The sequence below is a fragment of the Aphelocoma coerulescens genome, chromosome 4 (genome assembly GCF_041296385.1).
Source record: "Aphelocoma coerulescens isolate FSJ_1873_10779 chromosome 4, UR_Acoe_1.0, whole genome shotgun sequence".
NCBI classification, from domain to species: domain Eukaryota; kingdom Metazoa; phylum Chordata; class Aves; order Passeriformes; family Corvidae; genus Aphelocoma; species Aphelocoma coerulescens.
In genome coordinates, this window is record NC_091017.1 from 14940621 (window position 1) to 14962905 (window position 22285).

General features: G+C 50.5%; 2 protein-coding genes across 2 annotated transcripts; both read left to right on the top strand.

Moving 5' to 3' along the window:
• The first annotated feature begins 229 nt into the window (after window positions 1–229).
• On the top strand, window positions 230–9768 carry LOC138110137 (uncharacterized). Its single transcript, XM_069014860.1, is given in 3 exon segments — window positions 230–359; window positions 9193–9302; window positions 9304–9768. Coding segments are annotated over 3 exon segments (705 nt in total).
• An 802-nt stretch (window positions 9769–10570) lies between these two features.
• Window positions 10571–12887, top strand: LOC138108960 (dentin matrix acidic phosphoprotein 1-like). Its single transcript, XM_069012084.1, has 4 exons — window positions 10571–10645; window positions 10744–10785; window positions 11264–11518; window positions 11634–12887. Exons 1-4 carry the CDS (start codon window positions 10583–10585, stop codon window positions 12885–12887), a joined length of 1614 nt encoding a protein of 537 aa, XP_068868185.1. The 5' UTR covers window positions 10571–10582.
• Window positions 12888–22285: the final 9398 nt, after the last annotated feature.

The following is a 22285-nucleotide window of genomic DNA, read 5'->3' on the forward strand; positions in this document are numbered from 1 at the left end:
GTTTTATATTATGGATGGGTGCCATTTCATTGCATTTCCAACCTGACTGCCACGTGAAGTGACTCTGCAGATATTTGGGAGCACCATGAAGCAAATATAACTGGGGAAAAAAGCCAGGTTCACTTGTGATGGGGAATCTGATGTAAAAAGCACATTGAGAATCACAAAAGAGTTTGTCAAGGCTGTTTATTTAGTAAGTGCTGTGATCTTTGGTGATGTCAGAAGGGCAATGAAGCTGGTGAAGGGTCTGGAGCACAAGTCTGATGAGGAATGGCTGAGGGAGCTGGGGTCGTTTAGCCTGGAGAAGAGCAGGCTCAAGGGGAACCTTATCACTCTCTACAGCTGCCAGAAAGGAGGCTGTAGCCAGGTGGGGGTTGGTCTCTTCTCCCAGGCAACCAGCAACAGGACAAGAGGACACAGCCTCAAGCTGTGCCACGGGAAGTTTAGGTTGGAAATTAGGAAGAATTTCTTCACAAGAAAGGATGATTAGACATTGGAATGGACTGCCCAGGGAGGTGGTGGAGTCACCATCGCTGGGGCTGTTCATGGAAAGACTGGACGTGGCACTCAGTGCCAGGGTCTGGTTGACGTGGTGGTGTTTGGCCATGGGTTGGACACAATGATCTCTGAGGTCTTTTCCAACCTAAATGATTCTGTGATTCTGTGACAAGCAGCAAAGCCTTTGTCCATAAGGAGACATAAGGATTGTGCAACATTGCAATTAATGTTCCTTGTTGTTTCAGGAACAGCATGGTCTTAGCATGGAGGGTCACCCTCTCCTGTCATGGTCCTGGTTCTGCTGGTATTCCATATAGTGTGTCAGCGACTTATTTCAGCTCTAATGCTGGCTCTGTCTTGCTCAGGAATCAGCAAAACCCAAGTGTAATTTTGTAGAGCTAAACCAGCCCATCCTGCTCCTGGGCCTCTCTTACCCTGCCTCCAAGCCAGCATTTCAGGGAGCTTCCCTTGCTCCTGGGAGCTTGGGGACAACAGCTCTCAGGGCATTTTGCCTTGGCTAGGGGCAACGAGGCATTTCCCTGAAGCAGGTAGCTGCTCTTAGGATTTGCAGGGAACAGGAGGGTTTTGGTCCCCAGCTTCTGCCCTGGGTGACTGCTCCCCTCTTCCCTCAGGTTTTTCCACTTGCTGCATGCATCCTCAACTTTGTGCAACTGCCTGTTCCTCAAATAGAAATAAATACCGAGGAGGGTGTGTTATTGGTGCCAGCACGAAGGTCAGGTTCCTATCAAACCTGCCATCTGCGTGTGTGATGTCTTGCAGCCTCTCACAAGACAAAGACAGGGCTGGGGGTGGGTGGGTGTAATGTCTGCAGTGTCTGCTGTTCAGCCAGCCAGGAGTTTAAAAATACCACTTGTGAATGACCTGATGGGAGCAGTTTTAGAAGGCAATCCACGCCCAGCACATTTCAGTTTTCTGATGGGAAAGGAATTTGAAGAGATGTTTATTTCAAAACAAAATTTACTAAACAAGAAGGGAACAGGACACTGGGGGGAGATAAATATCACTGGTAGGGTGGCTGGTGGCTTTCACTGCAGTCCCAATGCCTGTTTGGGGTCGCTCAGGGCACTGGATTTCTACTGGGGAGAGGGGAGCAAAGGGGCAATGAGATGGGTGAGCTGGGAGGGCAATAAGCAGGACGCTGCCCTGCTTTCCAGGGGGTGGCAGGGACCTTCTGTCAGGAAGGGAGGACTGAGGAGAGAGAAACACTCTTTCCATAAGATACTCCTCTTGTTCCCCAGCACTAGAAACTCAGAAGGCATTTACACGAGCTCATTTCCTCTTTAGGCAAGGTTTGGGGTTAGAGAAAGCTTGATGTAGTTGAGCTGGTTTAAGATTTGTGTCTCATCCTCAGTGAACTCCTTGGATTTTTATAGAGATCCATCTTACATCTTTTGTGGGGGTGCCAAATTACTTTTTGAGTGAAGGCTTCCTGGATGATTCCAGATGGTCATGTCTGGTTATATACTCTGGGTATTCAAGATGTGCCTCACGTAGTAAAACTTCCATTTCTATTTGTTTAATTTTCTTGTTCTTTTATTTTAAGAACTTAGTTTATTTCTTTGCCTTTGCAGAAACTCTTGGTAAATTACACAGTACAGCTATAAAAGTGTTCCCATTGTCTTTTGCCTAAATTAAGTGACAGTAAAGGCGTAGAGCATTCTTTTGATAGGCCTTTTTTTATATGCCTGTTTTGGTATTTTTCATCAAAAGGGTTTTTGAGATCACTTTCTGATCAAAGACTGGTTTTCATTTCCAAGCATCCTTCTCCAGTGCTGTAGCAACAACTTCCTGTCTGTATGAGTTATGCTAATTTCAGTGCTGAAAAATCCAAAAATATCTGAAGAGAGAGGAATCAAATTATAGTTTTGCCATGGGATGAGATAGTGGGAAGGGGAAGGATGCTGTACCTTCTCCCTGTGTGGGCACGGGTGCCTTTCTCTCTGTGCTCAAAGGGAAGCAGGACCCAAACGGGGAGCAAGCAAAGCACTTGTGTGGAAGAACCATCTTTCAGAGATCTGTGTTGCCTGCTTTTCCCCAGAAATTCATCTCCTTAGGTCCACAGCCATTAAAGAACAGCCTGTCAACAGCACCCCACATTGTGTAGAGCAAGATCTCCATGGCCACCACTTCAGGACCTAACCGTTACAGAAAAGGAAAGAAAGGATAATAATTTGGAATATTTCTACACGTAGAATTCTCAATAATACTATATATTTTCTAGTTTCTTTGTTACCCCCTAAAGCCAGAAGTTTTGGCCCAAATGTTGGTGAGCTGTGTATCACTCAGGGATCTGCAGTGCCCAGCCCATGCCCATCTCTTGCTCCCACACATCAGCCCCTCTGTGCTGCATCCCACACCTGCATCATGGCAGCATTTCCCTGTGCTGCACCACTGTGTTGGGATCATGGCCATTAGCCCCTTGTTGGCTGTGAGGCTGTCCTGGTACAGCACAGCAAGGGCTGGGTTTGTTAATGGAAAATTATGGGCTTTTCTGGAAAAGATCCCAAAACTGAGTGGGGTTTAATGACGCCTGTTTGAGTGCACAGTTTGCATTAATGCTCAGCCAGCTCACACTGGCTTTATTTTTTTTGGTTTCATTGAAAGGAAAAAAAATGGGGAAGTGAATCAAACTGAGACCTCCCTTTATTCCATTCATTTTTCGGTTGGAGGGAATGGAAAGATTTGAGCTTACCTGCTGGAGCACATTAGTCACATGAAGAGATGATGGCTGTGGGCATGGGCAAGATTTGAACGTGGGCTGGGTAGTGAAGTTCTTAAACCCACAGTGATGATGGGATTATGGGTGAGACAGATCAGCTTTTGTGGCCTGATTTCTTCAGTAAGGAGTGCCAAGACTCTGCTGAAGGTAAAGGATGCCCTGGCACATAAGCTGGGGTGACTTTTCCAGGGATCCTCCAGCTCCCGTGTGGTTGGGCAGACGAAGGAAGTCCTTTCATGGCTTTGCATTCCCATTTGGGCTGCCTCTGGAGAAGAGCCTGGCAGAAGACAGAGGTGGTGATGCCACTTCCTCATAGAAAGCCACAGCATGTACCATGTAATTACATCTGGGCAGAGCAGGGCTGCTCCTGCAGCACAGTTACATACGTGACTGGAGCAGGCAGTGCCGGGCTTTGCAGACATGTCAGGAGTCACAAGTACTAGAAACCCTCAGGAAAGCTTTTGTCAATAACTGGAGCTCTGAAGTTCCTAAAAACAGTTGGAGGGGAGCTTTGCGTTCCTGGTCCTGCTGTGGGACCATGCAGGTAGGGAACAGGCAGCACCTGTTCTCCACCCTGCTTCCCCAGACAGCACCTTGCTCTCATCTGTTTGCATCAGTCTGCCCTGTTTGCCTATCAAACATATTTTCACATCTTTGTTTGTGTTATGCAAAATCGAATTCTGTGCACAAGGGTCAATGCTTATCCAATATTCATTTCTTATGAACATTTTTTGATTCCTGCTTCTTATCTCCTGTGCAATATTCTTGTATGCATTCTGCACTCAGAAAAAAAGCACTGAGTAACGAGGAATTTCCAGCAAGAATAGTGAAGAGGAACTAGACTGAGTCAAAAGGTAGTGATGGGCATGTGCAATCACACGTATGCAACTCCTTTGAGGTGTACCATTGAATTCTGCTGGAAGTTTAACAGAGTGTGAATACACTTGCCCAGCAGAATTAGGCTGTTGTGTAAGACTCCATCAGTCATTTACAGCTGCTCATTTGGTGATTGGTACAATATTATTAAGAACAACTAGGGGGAGAAGAAAAAGCTTCATTCATCAACATCAAAAAGCTTTATTCATCAAACAAGGAAGAGTGTTAAAGTCATCATGGTGTTAACAGTGAACACTTGATCCAGCCTTATAACTGGTATCTGAATTGGGTGAACTGATTACTGGGGGAATAAGTTGAAGGTCTTATAAATGTAGGTCTTAAAAGCAGTCAGCTTCAATTCCTACTGCAGTCCCTGTGAAAGTGGAGCAGGAATGCAGACCCCTGCCTCAGGATCAGAGGTGGGTGCTGTGGTGATGTTCCTGAGCTCTATCTTTGGGTGCTGGAAGTCAGCTGTGCACAGCTTCACATCAGCCCCAATGCCTCTGTGCTTTAAGAGCATGTCAGAAGGGAAAGACTCCCTGCCCTTACCCACCCACACCTACAGAGCACTTTGGCTGCTGGCTGAGTGCTCATACAGGCTTGTCACCAACAATCCCATGTATTATTTTCAGAAAAATAACTTTCAGTAAGCAACTGCAGATTTTTCTTTGTTGCTCTGATATTCAGAACACTACTATAATGCTTAAGCTTGGCCTACCCCTCCCCCCAGTATTTAACCACCTTTTTAAGAACTACAGAAAACCAAGAAACATCTCCTTGAATTTAATACTTGTTTCTTGCTGAAAAGTGGTTTATCATAAGCATTTAGATTCCTGTATAATGTAGAGTAGCTTCTGTGGGATTTTTATTTTTTCTATGACATAGACCCTTGTGCTATATGGAATATTGTGAAAGATGTGGGTACATCACTCACATAATAATAGTTAATAGAAAGTTAGATTGTGAACCAAATGAAAGTCACTGAATGTGTGATGTGGTGTGCTTTTATTTTCTGTGGTTGTATTGGGTTGAGACTTCTCTGCTTTTGTGAGTTGTTTGGCATTGCTTGGGTTTTGGTACTGGGGAGTTTGGGGGGTTTTTTTGGGGGGGTTGTTTTTTTTTGTTCCTTCTGGTATTTTTTTTAGTGTTATCAGGATTTTGAGGATTCAAATGTCCTTTGGAGGTATGAGACAAATTGCTGCCAGTCTCTTGCTGAGAGCTGCACTGATGGTGTCTGTCCGGTTTTTCCAGGCTCCCAGGGGACTGTGGTAATGCTTCCTGTCCAGCTACACTGAGCAGCAATAAATTTAGCCCAAGTGAGCCATAATGACAGTACAGGAATCAGAGGAGTGCTGACCACTCTCTAGGAGGATCTGGCACTCCATACAGACATCTTCATCCCTTGAGCTGCCAGCCCTGCCCTGACCTCACTGCCCACTCTGGGCAGCCTGTGCCTCCGCATTACCCGTTTGCACTCGTGCAGTGCCTGTTTCGTACAATCATTTCCATCAGCCATTTCCTCCTGACGTTTTTTTCCCCTCCAACAAAAAATCAGGGTGCTGTGACTCAGGACACAGACATGCACCTGACCCACACACACAGCACAGCTGCTCCTATGTCACCCTGAGGAGCTCACTGATGTGAGGGCAAGGCTGGCCCCTGATCACTGCTGTATTTTCCTTCTTGAGAGCACTGATGCTGCACGACTTTCCAGAGCTCTGCAATTCCAGCTGGAGTGGGAGCGAGCACAGGGTGAAAGGTGCAGAGAGCTTTTCATGTTAAGGCTGTGTTATTGTTCCACTTCCACCTTGTGATCTACAAATACTTATTTCTCTCACCTCCCAAGGGGCTGAATTGTGAGCAGGAAGTGATTGTGAAAGATCCTGTACTCTGAATGAGATGTTAGGAGCTGTAATTACTCACTGGTGTCTCTAAGATTACTGCTGTCAGTGCTGAGCTATTGACAGCCCCATGGCACTGGAGCTACCTGGTAGCTGTGCCAGCGTTGTCAAAACCAGTCTCTGCTCTGAGGCAGAGCTGAGCATCTTCCCCTGCCCTTATTTTGACCGAGGGCAGCAAGATGCAGTTGTGCCTGTGTGCAGGAAGACGTGTTGGATCTTACAGTGATCGGGCAGAAATGAGACATCCTTATCCACATCTGATGAAGTCACAGCCTCTAATGAGTGAATTCAGCCAAGCTGACTGATGAATATGGATTTATAGGACCTGACAATCCAGTCACACACATCTGGCAGGGATGACACAAGGTACCTGTCCAGCCATGAGCTCCAGCTGCAGCGGGCACGATGTGGATAGCAGTTATTGCTCCATGCATTTTGCTTTGGCAAAAGTGGCACAGAGCAGGTACAGCACTGTGAGCCTTCATCCCAACAGACCATAGGGGCGATGTGCTGGTGTTGCTGGAGCCCACTGCTCAGAGTGGGATGGTAGAAAAATGCTAGAAATAGAAGTGAGGGGAGTGTGGGGCTGGCATAGGAGGTGGGGAGTGAGGCATTTTGGGAGTTTGCCTTTCATGTGTTTTGGGAAAGGGCATGGTGCTTCTTGTTGGTAGGATAAGGTCGGCACCTCCCCTCAACAGTGTCACAGAGACTTCAAACAGCCTGTGATGCCTGAAATAGGGCAAATGATTGGTGCCTTAAAAGTGCCTGTTTTCTCTGACTGCAAAGGAAACTCCATGGTGAATATGGAAGGGTGGGTTAATGATCCTACCCCTGTGCTGTCAGGAGGCCAGGGGAGAGGGCTGTCAGTCCTGTGCAGAGGTCTAGCATTAGCAGGTGCCCTGTGTGTGTCTGTAATTCAGGGCCCCACGACTCAGGCTCCCATGAGATGTTTTTTACCAGCAAGATGTAACATATTTTAGAGGGTTAGCAGAAACCAAACTTGTGCACGCCTCCATGCTGTGACAAACGCACTGGTAATTTCTTATCACAGCATTTGTAGCTTTGAGGCTTGCTCCCAGAAGGAGTTGGAATATCAGTGCTGCTTTTCAAACACCTAAAATGTCATCATTATCTACTGGGTTCTGTGTCACGTTAATGCTGTGAAACACAGACAATGTTTATTCAGGTAGCAAAATGAAACTGCATTATAACACCTGTCACCAGAAAGTGTAGGGCAAAGGGATTTGGATTTGAATCTGACCGTAAGGTAGGAGCTGGTGTTGAGTGCTGAGGACGTGTCTTGGGTCCTGCCCTCATCCTAGTCTTCCTTGTTCCAGTTCATTCGTTGATCCTTTTCCTTTTGATGCTGCTGTCAAAACCCATAGGTCTGTTCAGGAGAGAAGTGCATCAGCAACATTAATATTATTAAAATACCCTGGACTGAAAAAAAAGAGAGGGAATGGTGATTTTTTGAACAATATCACTTTCTTGAGTTTTTGATGCTGAGCTGTCTTGATCAGTGGGGGAGGGCAGCTGTTACATTCCTCCTCCGCCAGCTGGTTCTCTGCAGTGCAAGCTTTACTCTTGGCTTTGGCATCTCTTATCCCTCCTGCTGTCTGCACTCATTTATTTCTTCTGTTCTCATGGACACCACGCAGTCCAGATTGTCAAACAGAGAAGTGATATTCCTGCATCTTCTTACCAGCCCTGCCAGTCTTCTCATTTCTCACTTGGCCACCTCCTCCCTGGTAGTCTGATGGTGCCAGGTTTCCCCCATCTTCCTTCCAGAGACTGAGCATCTTGGTAGGGTAGGACTTGGGGAAATGCCCAGTGGCATTTAAAGCACCCATCAGACAGCTGCTGCTCCCACCCTCAGTCCATTTCTCACCTCTGACGTAACAACAGAAATAATAATTAATAATTTTTTTCTTTATAAGGTTAATTGTAAGGTTACAATATGTGGGCTGGGGTTTCCTTTCCTTGCAAAACACAGGCAGATCTGCTTGGGCAGTGTGGCTAATGCTGTAGGATGATCTCTGGAAGGGATTTGGGGAACAGACCTTGTTGTTTGACCCAGGGCTATTGGAGATTACAGGAACGAGGGTCAGGCTGGGGTGCTGGCAGTGAGCATTTTTGGGTGTGCTGGTGCTGTGGGTATTTCAGGGCCAGTGGAAAGGAGGGAAGTGACCTTTGGATGGTGGCTGGTGGGGTAATGGGTGACCTGTGTTATAAAAGAGCTGGGCATGTAGAGCTTGGTGTTTATCTCCTTTTTGCACCACAGCACCTGGACATGAGGCAGCACCAGATCTTTGGGGGCTGAGTTAAATGCAGGTTTGACATTACAAAAAAAAAATACAACAAAACATGGTAATTGTTGGAGGTGCCTAAAAAAGGTTGGCAACATGAACTCATATCTGGCTGGGGACAGGGGTATAATTTTGTCGCAGGTCAAAGGGAAAATACATCCCACAATATCTGCAGCAGGGATCAGGTAGGGAAGAAGAGGGAAAACATCTGCTGAAGGTATGGGCATGAGAGTGAGTGGCTTGGTGGTGACCATCTCGAGGCCAAGGGGCTGTGGGGAAAATAGTGGGGCCGAGTTACACTGGGGCTTCCTTGCATGGGGGGCAGGAGGAAGGAGAAAAAAGGATGCTCATCACATTCGGCACCTTGCAGTCCTCACAGGGCAGACACACATGGACTGTGGGCTGGTAATGAAGGGGGGGAAACAGCAGGAGATTGTGAGAATGAAATTAAACCCAGCAGCAGACTGACGTGTCTGGTTTCACAAGATGCTCTGTCCAGCACGAGGCAAGCCATCTGGATGCTGTTTTCTATAGCCTGGGCAAATTCAGAGAACCTGCATTTTACAGAGCTCTGTCTCAATCCTGACCCTGCCCAAGTTTCCTTCAGTCATTTATTTCTCAGTGCCAGCATCTCCTGTAAATGCCTGCAAAGCTGCAGCCCTGTCCATGTCCCCATGGCACATATTGTGGCCTGAGTTTTCCAGAGCAGAGGTTTCATCCTCTCCCTGTCCAGCAGCTGGAAGGAGCACTGGAATGCTACACTCAGTGCAGAGTGTGGGATGCTCCCTATACACCTCCATTTAGTATTTCCCTGCTCCCTGGCACAAGTGCCTGTGTGGGCACAAAAATAAGACAAGCCCTCTCTTTCTAGCGTGGTTTTGTGCTCCTGCCTCAAGGTACAGGGCAAGGCTGAGACCTGGCAGGGAAATGGTCCCCTGTGGGTTTCAGCACCCTGGCCCATGGCACAGGGCAAACACTGCTCCCAAGTGCACGGGTTAGGCGGATGTCATCCCTGGGATGGGGTCCAGCGCTCAGCGTGGGTGACGCCGTAGTTGTTTGTGTGTGTCACAGCGGGAAGTGTGTGAATGGGATAGATTTAGCTGTCAAAACAGAGGGCCAGAGCAGTCCGTCATTAACCGCCAGCCCGTCTCGTCATCCTGCAACCACAAGGAGCTTTTTTAGGGCCAGCGTCCTGGCGGAGGCCAGAGGAAGCGTGGGAGGCCAGTTCCCGGTGACACCTCCAGGCGCAGCAGCGCTGCCCGGCGGTGCCATTGGCTGCCCCCGGCCCGGGGCTGGTACTGGCCAGCGGTTAAATGCCTGCCCGGCCACCCGGGGACACACAGCCTGGAGCATCCCAACACGGGCAGCCAGCTCATCCCATCCCCAGCAGAGGAGACACGGGCTTGCATTGCACCTTAAGGTAAAGGGTTTGGTTTCTTTGGATTGATCCGGCATTGCCTGGAGTGAAAATGGCAACGTTTGGGAACAGGGGTTGTAGATTTCCTCACAAGTTTTGGCTGAAAGCAGGATACTTGTCAGCTGCGATGTAGGCGTTGCTTTGTCAGGGAAGAAATCAGGAGCATGCTTGTTCCATCGTGTTTTGGGTGCAGGGTGATGTTCAGTGTGGTCAGTGTGTCCCATGGGGACAAAGTGCTGGGCTGGTTAAAGAAAATGCTTGGAAAATGAGAGCAGAGCTGGAGGAAAGCCCCCACTGCTTTATCCACCTACCAGGCAGCAGTGCTGCTGGAGTGCCGACCCAGCGGGCCCTGGCGATGCAGCTCTCCGTGGGGTTATCTCATTGGGATGCTCCACTTTGGAATGGTGGAAGATTTTTGTGGCTGTGGGGACGACTCCAGATGGGGTACAGCTCTGCAGCCCGTGTTCTCACAGTGCTGCCCATCTGAGGTGCAGGCTCCTGTCACAAGCACTGAGCTCAGCTGGGTGGTGACATTACTATGGGAACAGAAAATTCAAGAGAGCTTTCCTGCTCTTTAGTGATGCTTAGACAAAAAATCTGCCAGCGCATGGCTAGGTACTTCAAATCCCAAATTAAAGGGAGGTTTCTGCACAGGAGGTGACAGGAGGAGGCACAAGGACAAGTCCCTGGCTGTTTGATGACATGCCAGGCTGAGCGCTGTGCCAGCATGGCAAGGCTGTATCATTTGGGAGGGCTTTTTGGGGCCAAGTTCCAGCCAGAGGCACATGCAAATGCTTTGCTCTAGTGTGCAAATACTTCATTCCTTGTTGCAGCCACAGGGACCATGACTGACATGAGGGCTGCATTCCTGGTGCTGCTTCTCTGGGCCATGGCCTGTGCTCACCCCGTAAGTAACCCTGGACTGACACTCCCACCCCAAACCTGTTCGTTTTGCCCAGCCAAGGCACACTGATTACTGATCAAATGTCTCCTGGATGTGTTTAGGTGCCTGGCCATGAACCCACCCACTCCAGCGCCCTGCAGGAGGTAAGGCACAGGTGCCCCTGTCCCACAGGTAGCAGCCCCTCAGGGAGCAATTCTGGGAGGGGAAACCAGCCCTGGGCAGGCAACCTTGGACCAGGAGCCTGGGAGGGATCTGCTGCTCCCGTGGGTCTTTGAGCTTTGTCCCTCTGCTCAGTCTTTTCAAGCTAGGTTGGTTTCACCCTGTTTTGACTTGCCTCCCTGAGCACGTTCCCAGTTCACCTGACACCTTCTGCTGTATTGGCCCTGTGAAAGGAGTTTCTGTGCTCTGAACTATCCCAGTTTGGGCTTTTCTGGGCTGCCCTTTTGTTGGTGGCTACGATTTTCTTTTGTATCAGCAGAATTAACTGAAGGGCTGAGGTGCAAGAAATAAAAAGGCTTGAGCTCTTGCATGGCTTGGGAGTGAGGTCCTGCAGCAGCAGCAGTAAGTGTGCTGTGGTTGGTGTTTAATAAACCAAGGCACTGTGTCATGTTTTGCCTCCAGGATACCGCAAATGAAGATTACATCAGCAAGCTGGGCAACCACCTGGATGGAGGAGATGGCATTCATCCTCCTGCCAGTCCGGAGCCAGGCGAAAATGCTCTTGCCAGGGACCTGATGGGTGGGAATGCCGTGAATGGGGAGATGGGTGAGCTCGGTGGCCAAGACATGGGAGGCCGAGTTGGGCAGGCTCAGCATGTGAACCAGGTGGACCATGAGGACATGGGCGCCCACAATGGGAATGACCTTGGTTTCCTGGTGAGTGAGTGAGTGGAGTGTTTTGTTCTGCCAGGAAAGCTTCCCTGGCCCCAAACCTGGCATTGGTCAAGGTTGTGCTTGGCTTAGCATTCATCTCTGTTTGTCACCTCCATAGGAGGCGGATGCACGTGACACTGATGATGGTGACAATGAAGACCACTACGGCACCGGAGCCAATGGATTTCTGTCCCACGGCGGCGGGTTCCTGGACGAGGAGGATGACAGTGGGGACGACACCTTTGATGCCAACGGGGAAGAGGAGAGGGGCGAGGGCCCTACCTACGTGGCTGGTGCCGATGGGGCAGGGGAACACGAGCACGACGCTGGCCGTGGGGATGCCGGGGCTGGCAGGGGGCATGGCGACAGCAGCAGCAGCAGCAGCAGCAGCGAGAGCATCGGGGCAGACCACCGGCGCTACAGGAACTACGGCTTTAGGCACGGAGGGGCCAGCAGCAGCAGCCAGGAGGAGGAGAGCTATGACTTCCAGGATGAAGCCATGCAGGGGGATGACCCCTCTGTCTTTGACGGTCCAGGCAGCAGCTACAGGATGCGCCACGCTGGCCCCCGTGCCCTGGGGAACAGCTGGGAGAGTGCCCAGGGGGCTGGCTCCCACCGCTGGGAGGAGGGTGACAGCAGGTCCCCCGAGGTGGAGGATGGTGACTCTGGAGAAGACAGCCCCTCTGTGGAGGACAACAGTCAGTCAGAAGAGCCTGTTGACAGCCAGTCAGAGGAGAAAAGCTCCAGTCGCTCCAGGGAGGATGGGGATGTGGATGGAGAGGACAGCCCCTCCAGGGAGAATGAGGACAGTGATTCCAGGGAGGGCACTGATGAGCAGTCAGATGAAGAGCCAGGGGAGTCCCCGGAGGTGGTGAGAACCTTGAACGAGCACAGCAGCAGCCGGACCTGGGAAGGGCAGGAGGACTGGGATTCTGCTGAGGACAGGAGTGTGCTGTCCACACCTGACAGTGAGTCCAGGGAAGAAGAGGGTGAACCAAGCAGGTCCAGGGAAGATGATGATGACCAGAGCCAGTCCACAGAGGACACTGTGGAGGAATCAGAGGAGGATGAGAATGACTCTGTGCCGAGCACATCAGCTGAGAGCCCTGAGTCCCCAGAGGATGACAGCAGCCCAGAGGACAACACAGGTGAGGACAGCAGGTCCACAGAGAGTGACAATAGCGAGTCCCAGGAGGATGATGATGACGTGGAGAGCCGCTCCCAGGAGGATGCCACCCGCGAGTCCAGCAGCCACGGGGACGACAGCTCCCAGCAGAGCCTGGAGAGCAGGGGCCACAAGCGGCGGCTGGGCGCCCTCCGCCACAGACCTGCTGCTGACTACGATGACAATGACTGCCAGGACGGGTACTGACCTGTGCCCCATTGCCTCAGTGGCGTGGGGGATGTGGGGGGAGGAGGGATTAATTTATTTGTCATATAGCCTGGTTGACTTCTTCTCAAGAAGATGCTGTGGTTAAAATGGAATCGGGTTCGCCAGGGCTAGGCTACACAGGGAGTGAAGGGGTAGGTGTTGCCAGGCACGGGGAGAACGCCAAACCACAGCGAGAAAAGGCATTTTCTGTATCAAACTGGAGAGCAGCTGAGAGCTGTGAGTGCCAGCAGGGTGATGCTGCCCACTTGCCTCGGGGGCACAGTGGTGGCTTGGCACACCTGGGCATGCTGGGCAGAAAGGTCCCTGTGTTCACCCCTTGTATTTACCTACCACTGCCCCAAACACATCTGCCCAGACTCCAGCTGGAGCTTTCCATTAACTCCATGTCCCGCACATAACAAGGAAAAGCTACAGCTGGTGTGCACACGTGGTGCATGGGCGCAGCAGGGTGTGAAGTACCACTTCAGGATGGGATGTATGTAATATTTTTAATATTTTGTAAGAAATGTACAGAAAACATTATACTGTATCCTTTTTGCACTTGTATTTCAAAGATGAGATGTACCCTGTTGATTTCTTTAATCACCATTAAAGCGACCAAACTCCACTGAAGTGTGGTTTGAGGTATTGCTGTTTTTTCCTCCTGGGCGTGGCAGGGTCTGCAATTTGGGGCTGGACTACAGGGAGGGGGAAGTAGAAAGCAGGATATTTGTGTGGGGAACCACAGCATGCTAGGGGGAGGGGGAAAGCCAAAGCTGAGGGTATTCCCACCCACTCTATTTCCAGGCACCCCAAAGGCCATCCCTGCCCTTCGGTGAACCCGCAGTGGGGTGGAAAATGTGGCTGATGACCCCAGTGAGCTGGGCCTGGGGCTTTGCTCTACTATGGCCGTCACTTCCTGCAATGTGAGCAAGGGTTGTGCTGCTCTTCCTGGGGTGCTGGAAAGATGTCCCAGGGCATGAGGACTCTTCTGGGCCACTGTTTCTGTGTGCCAGTGGTGACCTCTGGTACCAGGTCCCCTGCAGCAGAGATGCAGGTGAGCAGGCAAAAGGTGTTATTGTGAGTAAAGCCTGTTTTACCCTATGTGCCATTTGGTTGGGTTTTTCCTCCTATCAGCAAGCACATAAACAACATATTATTTAAAATCACATTATTTTAAATCCCACCCAGGCGCTTCTTCCTTGTTCACGTGGCAGGACAAGCTGTACAATGTGGGTTTCGATGCTGACAGATGAAGCCTTGGGCTGTTGTGTCACTTTTACAGCATGAGGTTGTGGCTCTGCAGGGGACAGTACCCAAGGGGCCAGGGTGAGTGGGTACATGCCCTTCAGCTGTCGGGGCTCAGGGGTGTCACTGCTGAGCATTGCAGTACCAAATTCAAGAACCAGTAAAAAAACGAAATTATTTTTTGCTACTTTTAGCAGAACCACACTTAATTTGTAGCCTGTTTCCACCACTATGAAGGCTGGTAGCTGAACAGCTCCTGATTTTTGTGGAAATCATGGTTTTTTCACCCTGTGTAACCTTTTTTTGCTTCTCTCTGAGATCAGCTCTGAAAGTTGCAGCTTCCCCACGCTGCTGCCTTGGGAATGAGCCTCTTTCCTGACTCTCCATCCCACTAGTCCCCACTTCACGGTGAATACCTCAGCTGTGACCTGGCCCTTATTTTTTGGACCCCTCGGATCAATTGTGTAAGTAGCTGGGGACGCTGTGATAGCGGCGATGCCTGTCGGGGTCATGGGAACCAAAATTCTGGTGTGCAGCCCCACCAGTGGGGTGAAAGACATCAAGCGTGGGTTTGGCTGCAGCCAAAAGGGCTGGGTCTGCGCATCCCTGTGGCTGTGGTTTAAAGCTGCAGCAGCGGCGTGTGCGCCGCTGCGGGGCAGGGCAGGGCCGTGAGCTCTCCCGTGTCCAGCAAGCGGTGCTGCTGCTCAGGCAGCGGCCACGTTCTGGTGCCGCCTCTGCCGCGGGGCTGGGTCACATCACTGGGGCCGCCAGAGGTGATATTTGCCTAGCGACAGCTGGCGGGGGTGGGGATGGAGCAGCTTTTTTCGGATCCCTCCAGGAAGAGGAGTGCAGCTCTGCAGTGAGCCCAGCCTGCGAGCAGGACGGTCGAGACGTAGCAGGGGTGGGGGGAAATCGCTTCTTGCAAGTTGGCGCATGACCCTGTGTCCATCCTCATCCTTGTGGGAGCGGTGCTGGGGTGCAGAGCAGCCTGGCACAGCTGGGCAGGGGACCGCGTGTCCCCGTCCTCCTCAGTTCGTGCATGGAGAGAAAAACTGGAGAGATCTGGGTTTATTCTGAGCGGGAGGCACGAGTGCCCTGCCAACAGGGCTGAGGGTGTCCGGCTGTGCTGCCCCGCACGTGGGTGCCCTTCACGTGCCTTCCCGGGGACGTGCTGCCGCTGCCCTCGTGTCCTGGCCAGCAGTGCCCAAAGCTTGCCTCCCGCTGGCTGGCTGCTCCCCAAAAGCCACGGAGCCGGTGCCAGAGCTGGCTGCTGCCTGCCGGTCCTGCCAGGACAGCTTCCCACGGCACCATCCCTCCTGGGCATTGCCCTTCTCTGGGAAAACCTCCTGCCTGGCCGCAGGGAGGGAGCCGCTCGTGTTGGCCCCATGCAGGGATGTGCCCAGAACCTGGCAAGGACATCTGCAAGGTTTTGGGGGACACTGGTGGCACTGGACTATCCCTATTAAATGCTGTTAATCTGTGTGTGAGCAGGGCCACCCTGCTTGACATCTGGAAGGGCTTGATGGTGGGCAGCACTTCACAGGGTGAGGTTTTGGATGGACAGAGAGAGAGTGACTAAAAGATGCTCTCTTGGAGGACTTGAAGGCATTTTTAGGAGTTTATGTATTTGGTTTTCGTGCCATGTGTCTGTGCACTGTGAGCAGTGGAGGGGAGAGCTCTTGCTCTCTGCTGTTGAGCTGGCAGGAAAAGCAGCTGGGAGGTCAGCCACAGGCTTTGCCATCACTGGAGATGTTCCTGCCTCCAGTTTCGAGATGATTATGCCATGAAGTTGTCAGGGTCAGTTTTCCTGATGGGTTAGGCAGGGATAAAAAATGCCCACGTCAATGTATGCTTTTAGTATCCACCCACATGACACTCTTTGTGCATTGGGGGTGGCTCCAGAGCTGAATGTAGTGATTTACCCAGAAATCAGCATTGGGGTTTAAAGCAGGTATTTTTGGATCCATTTGGGTTTGTGAAAACATGAGTTTGCATCATCTTAAAAGAAAGGTTTCTTGTGTTGTTTTTTTTTTGTTTGGTTTTTTTTTTTTTTTTTTTTTTTTTTTTTGTCCTTTCCAAGAAGAAAAAAATCTATTTTTAATAAGGAGCTGGTGTGGCTGAAGTGGTGGGAGGCAGCAGTGCTGAGCCTGGCTGTGGCAGCTGAACTTGGGGCAGCCACGGCACACAAGGTGCACTTATTCAACCCCCTTATTTTCCTGGCTTTGGTGGGAGCAACAGAGAGACCTCTGCACCTCCAGACCACCTCTCCATCCAGCAGTGACTTTTTTGACAGTGCAGGCACATGTCCTGGGCTTCCTGTGGTGATCTGAGTTCCACAGCTGGCTGCAGGGCTTTTCCTTGGCCTGTGTTTGTCTTTAGAGAAATGGGAATATCCGTGGAAGAAACAATGATAGAATCACAGAATGGTCTTGGTTGGGAAGGACCTTAAACCCCATCTCAATCCAACCTCCCTGCCATGGGCAGGGACACATTTCACTAGACCAGGTTGCTCAGAGCCCCATCCAGCCTGGTCTTGAACACTTCCAGGGATGGGGCACCTATGACTTCTCTGGACAACCTGTGCCAGTGCCTCACCACCTTCATAGCAACGAATTTCCTCCTAAGACCAAATCTAAACCTTTTCTCTCTCAGTTTGAAGCCATCCCCCCTTATCTTGTCACTACATGCCCTTGTAAGAAATTTCTCTTCCTCTTTCTTGTAGGCTCCCTTCAGGTCTGATGGGCTCGTCTCTTCTGTGCCCCCTGTGATGGAATTCTGTGGTGGGAACCACTCCTCTCCAAGCACAAAGTGCGGCCACGAGAATTTGATTGCGTTTCTCTGCCCTTTTCAATGGGGAGAAAAAACCTCTGACGGAATCACCGAGGCCATCAATCTGAACAAAAGAATATCCCAGATGTGGGAAAACAGCCTTTGACCTCAGTGAAACCCCAAAATGTTACAAACCTTTCAAATGCTCGCAGGAAATTTTTCTTCCAGCTCCCTTTACTGCCATGCACTTTGATGGCAAATAACTTTCCCAGCCTTGGCTCAGCCATGTCAGGAGTTTTGTGGTCCCCTCAGCACTGCCCCAAGGAGCCAGGCACCACAGGATGGTACAAATAAAGTGCAAGTGTTAACATCCACCTGTACCGCACCCTCCAACTCATGATGGAAACCTTAAATCCACCTGTACTGCACTCCCCAAACTCATGACAGAAACCTTAAAGCTGCAGAGTGAGCAAGTGGTTTGCAGTTCAGTTTTTTCCTATTTTTATACCCTGAAATGCAAAGCTGCAAAGAGCTGTTGTGTTTTAGCAGAAGGCATCAGGTTACTGAACACAGGGGCTGAACCTGCACGTGGGGGGCAGAGGCAACACCTGCCCTTTCTGCCCTAGACCGGATGTTGTTTCACCTGCAGAGCAAAAAGGAGTTTCATGACAGTGTGAAAACTTCCAAAGCCACCTTTTTATAATATTAAATGAGTGCCTGAGTACTTTTTGTGGAAGACACATACTTCTCTATGTATTTAGGCCGGGTCAGATGGGGCTTTGAGTAACCTGGTCTAATGGGAGGTGTCCCTGCTCACGGCAGGGGCTTGGGACTAGATGAGCTTTAAGGTCCCTTCCAATCCAAAGCATTCTGTGATTCTATGATATGTGGATACATATATCACTCTTCTGCAACTCCTGGGTGTACACAATAACAAATGACATGTACAAGAGCAGCAGTTCCTCCTGACACACGTAGCACACTCTGCCTCTGCTGCATGTGGCACCTTTTTAATCCCAGATTCAGGGTTTTTCCCAGGTTAGAGCAGTGTGTGCAGCCTGGGAGGCAGGCAGCCATCACTAGTGCAGCACTGAAGCAGTGTGCCTCCGCTCCATCCAGATGCCTGATGGTCCAGGGACACTGACTTAACTTTGCTAGAGAGCTCAGTTCCTGAGCTGCGTGTGCAGGCTGTTGGTTGTTACTTCTGCAATGAACACAGGCTGTCTTCCTGCTCTGCTCCTGAACATAGGGCATTTTGGGGGGTTTATTTGGCTTTTTCTCCCGAGGATATGTTTGAGAGCTCTCACATGTGGATGGAGGCAGAGAAAGGTGGGGGGACCAGACCTGGTAACTTACTCTGGCTGATGAGGTGTTTCTTGCTCCTGAAAAAAAAAAAAAACAAACAAAAAACCTGAGGAGATCCAATATACAGATATTGCTCAAACATGTGAGGGCCTGGGTGGTGGCGAGTCTGGGATTTGTGATAACGCTGCCACCTTGCCTTGGTGATTTGCTGCGGTTTTTTCCCAGAGTTCAGGGTGCTTCAAAGTGCTCGCATTACAGAGCTACTCCTGACCTGCATTTTGCCAGGAATGTAAATAGAATTAATTTCCTTTTCCTGATTTCTGCTCAAAGAAAAAGGAAAATCATACTAAACATTTAGTTGCAGAGGGCCAATATATAAAGGTTGTGTACTGGTAACGGAGACTGACACATGGTGCATTTCAGATATTCTCCCCTCACACTTTTATCCTAAAATTGGATGTTGCCAAAAGAATAACGAGCTGTGTGTGCAGCTGATGCTGGTTTGCATTTGTGTTTGTGTTCTGAGAGGTAAGGAGAAAGAAAGGCATTCCTTATTCTCATACTGTTGCTCCCTCTTCTTGCTCATCACTTCTCTCCCCAGCTGGTGACCATGGCACACACACTCCTGTCCCTGACAGCATGTGGAGAGAGGTGGAGGCCAGGGCAAACTCAGCCTCAGGTGCCCCCTGTACATATTTTGGGGGTGCCCTGGGCACAGAGCTGCATAGCAGGGGTGCCCCTTTCCCTGGCTGCAACAGCACCTTGGTCCCTTCCCGCCGTGCTCAAAGTGTCCTTCTGGTTTTGTTTTCTTTACTTATTTTTGGCCCTGAGGTTTCCTTTCAGAATAGCTCCAGGGCGTGGAAATAGGATGGTGCAGCCTCAGCCCTGCAGTGCACCCGGGCAGGACAGGAGCACTCTGCTCTGCTCATTTACTACCCTGCAAAAATAATAATTAAATTTGGACCTAGGAGCCATGTCAGCCTGTGCCAGACAGGGACACTCTGACCCTGAGGTCCCCAGGGGCTGAGGCAAGTATACCCAAACTGTACGAGGTGCCCTTGCTGGGTGCAAGCCCACCCAGCTGCAGAACTGAGCTGTGGCCGGAGGCCGGTGCAAACCCCTCCTTCCACTAGACCACGCTGGTCAAAGCCCCATCCCTTGGAGGCAGATAAGCTGTTCTGTGTTTTATTTCCAGCAAGGTGAAATCATTTTCATAAAGCTTTCAGAGTCTGCAATCACTTTTAATACCAGATACCTTTCAGACAAAGGGGTGATCCCTCCAAGCCCTGCTGCCTTGGAGAGACAGAGTTCTTGCAAAAGCATTAAGAGACCAATGCTCCAAGCCTGTGATGTGATGCTTTTTAAAGTAATAATAGAAAATAAAATTAAAATGGAAATGTTTTGGATGTGCTTGCTGAGTTCCCTGCTGGTCTCCCGGCATGGAGCCGGTGAGGTTGCTGCTGCTGGTGGCCTGCCCGGGCAGCACCCGCTCCAGGAGCTAAACATAGGTGCTGGCTGCACAAGGCACTTGGGCACACATTAATTATCCTGGTGCTTTTTAGGGATCTTGGGTGAAATATGTATTTTTATAGTCAGTTTTCCATATATTTTTTTTAAGCAGCCTGGAGCAGAAGCCCTTTAATTACATTAAAAATTGCCTCCCACCAGGACTCTCTGTTCCCAAGCCCTGGTGAAATTTTAAGCTCAAAGCTGGGCACATGCTCACTGCTTTCCTGGGCCAGGCAGCTTAGGACAGCAGGGGACAATGGGAAGCAGGGCTGTCTCTGTCCTGAACCCCCTGTATCACCCCCAGCAGGGCAGGCCCTCCAGCTGCTCCAGCCCCATGGAGCTGGGGGGACACAGGAATCTTCTCAATGCTCATCTCTCTCTTTATCAGAGGCTGCTGTGTTGGCACCAAAAAACTGCATGGCTGGTTTTTTTTTTTCTTTTTTCTTTTTTTTTTTTTTGGTGTGGGTTTTCCTGGCATGAGGCATCAGCTGAAAGCCATGGCCAGCTCCAGACCTCCCTTATAATTAGGACTCCTCACAGTGACACAATGGGCTTTGAAGCCCATGGGGCAGGGGCAGCTGTGCCCTGCAGCCCCAGGGTTGCACGGTGGGCATGTGGCATAGCCTGCTGCTAGGGCTGCTGGACCCTCGGGGGGCTATGGAGGGGACCCCTCCCTCCCCAGAAACAAATTATGTGTATAGTGTTCCATCAGCAATTATCAACTCCCCGTCATGTACCTGTCAATGCTGGGCTCCCCTGCTTGAGGGTGAGGCTGTTTGTACGCCTAGTTTTGAGAAGCAACATTCAGGTCTTTCATGGCAAAGTGGATTTTTTTGTCCTAAATAACCTCAATTTTACCACTGGCTAGGCTGACCATTACAGACCTGCCTGAAGGCATTTATTTTTCAGCATCACTGTTCCCTTTCCTAGGGCTGTAGGTGCATCAGGTGGGATTTGCAGTTCTCCTCACCACTGTGGGAAGCAAAGCTGCATTCGGCAAGGAGTCATTCCCTGAACTGCTGCAGCCCAGATGTGCAAGAGCTCAGGGGCCTTTGCTGAGTGCAAGAAAAATCTGGGAAAGAGACAGCAGAGGTGCACTGGAGAGCTGGGTGGCTGAAATCCAAGCAGGAAATGATAAATATAGGTAAAGGAGAAAAGACATCCCTGCAGAGGTGGGTGTCGGGGCAGCATCCGCTTGCTGTATCCTGCCACCAAAGTCCCCAGTGAGATTTGAGCAGACATGTGGGTGGGGTTTTTTTCACTTTTCCCCCCATCCCAGGCAGTTATTCTGCTTTGCTGGGGACAAACACAGATTTCAACTGGGCAACGCCTGATTTTGGAGAGCAGGGGACTGGGCTGGCCCCTGTGTGGGTCTGCATAGTTAGACGGGCATTAGAAAAAAAGCAGACTTGCAGTTTGTAGCAACACTGTGGAAGAAATGGCTCTCAAAGGTGTCGCCTGTATCTGAGTCCCCTTTTCTTTCCCTGCCTTTACCAAGGCCTCTGCAGGCATCCTGGAGAGGGATTTGTTTGGATTTAGCTTTCTTTTCAGTCTAATGGCTCTGTCCAACTGGCTATGGAGCCGGGCCTTTGAGGTTGGTCATTTTGTCTACTTGAAAAAACAGTGACAGAATTTCCCAAAAATGGAGGTGGACACCCCCCAGGAACAGATTTCCCAATATTTATTTTAATTAAAACCCAGAGTGTTATTGTACCCTCAGCCTCCCGGCCGCTCATCTGAGGCCAGACCCTCAATTAAGCGGCGCGGTGCAAACCTTGCTGGGTTTGGCAGCGACACGGGGCGCTATGTTTGTGCACCAAATCTGCCAGCGTTTAAGTTTTGGAGGGTTTTTGGTGCACTCTGGAGGGCTGGCGTCACTCTGGGCAGGGCGGTGACTGGCTTGGGGGGGGCAAAGCCAGACCTTATATCCCAGCAGGGCAGCAGCAGGAGGAAATCTGTGCCAGCTGACTCCGTGGGTAGCTCTCGGTGCTGGGGCAGGGTAAGCTTGCTGCTGCTTTTCCCAGCTGGGTTGTGCATTGCTGTCTGCTTTTTGCAGGGAGATGGAGGGGCTCAGCTTGCTGGCAGGACAGGGTGCTGCTTTTATTCCTTGCCCGGGTCTGTGGCTTCATGAAGCGCTTGGGTGGAGGGGATGAGCATCCAGAGCCTTGCTGTGAGGTCAGGGAAGCTTGTGGCCACTTGTTTTCTAGCCTGAGTTAAGCAAAAATAGGGAAACTTCAAGCACAGACATATGTAACAACAACTCCTCACAAGTTCAACTGATGCTGAGTTTAGGCAGAGGAAGGGTAGGAAAAAGGAAGGTCAGTGGGCCTGGCTGAGCTTGGGGGGATGCTGGGAGCATCCCTCCCTGGGGGAAGGCTGGGGTGCTGCTGGAAGGTTTGGGTGTGCTCCTTGCTCCTTGATGGGGGAGAGCAGGCTGTGTTTTGGTGCTTCGGGTGTGCAGCTCAGACTTGCCCAGAGGCAAGTCCCCTCCAGGTGTGCCTGTGGGGGCTCTTTGCATTGGTGCCTTGCCACTGCTATTTTTGCCAATGGCAGGCTGTAGAAGCCAA